Raw genomic sequence first — 2,166 nt, 5'->3', positions numbered from 1 at the left:
AGGAGAAAACAGGTACGGGCTCCCCGCGGACGGCCCGGCCCCCGCCCCCGGCAGCGCCGTGAGGGCAGCGCGGCCGCGGCGCTGCCCGGCGGCGGCGGAAGGCGGCAGCGCTAAGATGGCTGCGGCGGCGGCGGCGCGGGCGGCCCGTACCTGTTTTCTCCTTGATCTCGCAGAGGACGCTGAACAGGGCGGGTTTCATCCTGTGGCAGTTCAGGGCGTGTTTCCTTGAAGAGAGCACAGGACAAGCGGTTAACGCCGGGCTCCGGCAACATGGCGCCTTCCCGAGCCCCGCGCTGGGGCCGCGCGCCCCGGCCGGGGGTCCCGGGGCCGCGGGCGGCGAGGGGCGGCCGGACCCTCCCTCACCCCGCCGCACTTTTAAACCGAATTATCTTTGTGCAAACGCCGCCCTAACCGGGGGGATAAATCACCCCCCACACCTTGTCCCCGTCCTGCGATATTAGAACTGATTTATTAAGGAGGATGGGGGGGAGGGGATGGCGCAGAGTTAACATTGTTTTTTGTATTTATTGTGATTTAATACGGCCAGGGTTCGGTTTGGGTTTTGTTCACACACACACCCCCCTCTCCTGCAGCAGTATCTAGTCGGGTTTATAATTCATCTGCCGCCACTTTGAGACAAGAAAGAAAGAAAGAAAGGGACAAAGTTGTACTTTCAGGGATGGCCGGCCGGACAGACGGACGGACAGACGGCGGCGCAGAGGCCGGTGTCCACCGGACAGTGTCCAGCGGGAACGGGCAGGGATCAGCCACTGCCTCCCGCGCACCACAGCAACGGCAGAACCATCGCACACTTCTCCATTTATTATATCTAATTTTTTTTAAGGAAATAAATCATTAAATAGCAACTTTGGCTCTGCCTTGGCTGCTGGTAATTTCTCCTACGGCCCCAAGAAGTTGCTCTTAATTGTGAGACTCCGGGTCTCCGCAGAGGAGCAGGAAGAAGAGAAACAAAAACCACACACACACACCAAAAATAAAACTAAAAAAAAAAAAAAAAGAATAATAATAATTTAAAAAAAAGGACAAGGTTTAATTAGACGAAACCAACTTTGCTTGTGCCTCATCCAGGCTTTGGTCAGTGATGGTCATGATCTGATGGAGGATGTCGCCGATGTCCTGCTTCCTGCCGTCGCCGTCGGCCCCTTCGTGTCCGTGGGGAGGCGGCAGGGCCATGCCCCCCTGCACCGAGTGCCCGGCCAGGTTCACGCCGGCCAGAGTCTGCAGCATCCTGGACTGATCGTCCATGGCTCCGGGCCGGGCCGCGCTCCGGGCGGTCACGGCAGCGCCTGCCCCGCTCAGTCCCAGTGCCGCGCTCCCGACCGCGCTCTGCACACACACCACAAAAAAAAGGGGGAGAAAAAAAAAAAGCCAAACAAAACAATAAAAACAAAAATGTAGTATTTGTGATTTGACCGGATCTCAGCTGTTTATTCCACTCTCTTCTCCTTCCCAGGGCAGTAAATCACTCTCTTCTTTAGTTACAATCTTCTTTCATCATCATCATATTGGTGCCTCGGATAAATGAGCTGAGCAGGTTTCTGTGAGGTTTTCCTGGTACAATCTTCCTCCAAAGCTTTTTTTTTTTCCCCTTTTTATTTTTATTGTCGCTTTTTATGTCTTTCCCCACTTGTCCAAAAATCTTCTTTGAAAAAAGGCAAAATTAAAAAAAAAAAAAATTAAATACAAAATCAAAAAAACTCGCTTTCAAATCCTTCAGAAGTTGGGAGGGTGCAAACAGCAAAACCCACAACAAACCAGCGAACACCCCCACCCCCAAATTGCAACATAAAAAAAAGCCAAGAAAACACAATCACAGAGGGGAAAAAAAAATTAATCGCCCTCCCCCCCAAATAACAAACGATCCCAAGTCTGTGCACGGGGGTGAGACAGCAGCAATCAAAAGTTTGAACTTGTGCAAAGAAAAGAGCGGAAATAACGGGGAAAGAACTGTAAAAAAATTAATTACACACTCTCTGCAAAGCAATGTGCAAAAATATCGGCCCGCCGGAATTTATGAGCCCCGCGCCCGGTGCCCGCGCGTGTTTTATGTTGTTTGATGGCCGCTCCGGTGAGGGATTGACAGGCTGCCAACGCCACTCACTCACCGCAGACGTGTCACCCTGTGAAGGAGCCGAGCGGCGCGCG

General features: G+C 52.8%; 1 protein-coding gene across 1 annotated transcript; it reads right to left on the bottom strand.

Moving 5' to 3' along the window:
- Window positions 1–16: 16 nt before the first annotated feature.
- Window positions 17–2,166, bottom strand: LOC113980240 (pre-B-cell leukemia transcription factor 3-like; the record flags this gene model as incomplete). Its single annotated transcript, XM_027707479.1, has 3 exons — window positions 2,127–2,166; window positions 1,070–1,660; window positions 17–224 (listed from the first exon to the last, which is right to left on the bottom strand). Coding segments are annotated over exons 2-3 (405 nt in total), but the record flags the coding sequence as incomplete, so codon positions are not given.

Source organism: Neopelma chrysocephalum, unplaced genomic scaffold (assembly GCF_003984885.1).
Source record: "Neopelma chrysocephalum unplaced genomic scaffold, ASM398488v2 Primary Assembly neopelma1_93186, whole genome shotgun sequence".
Lineage (NCBI taxonomy): Eukaryota > Metazoa > Chordata > Aves > Passeriformes > Pipridae > Neopelma > Neopelma chrysocephalum.
Note: the sequence above shows the minus strand (reverse complement) of the source record. Positions and strands in the feature narration are given on the sequence as shown.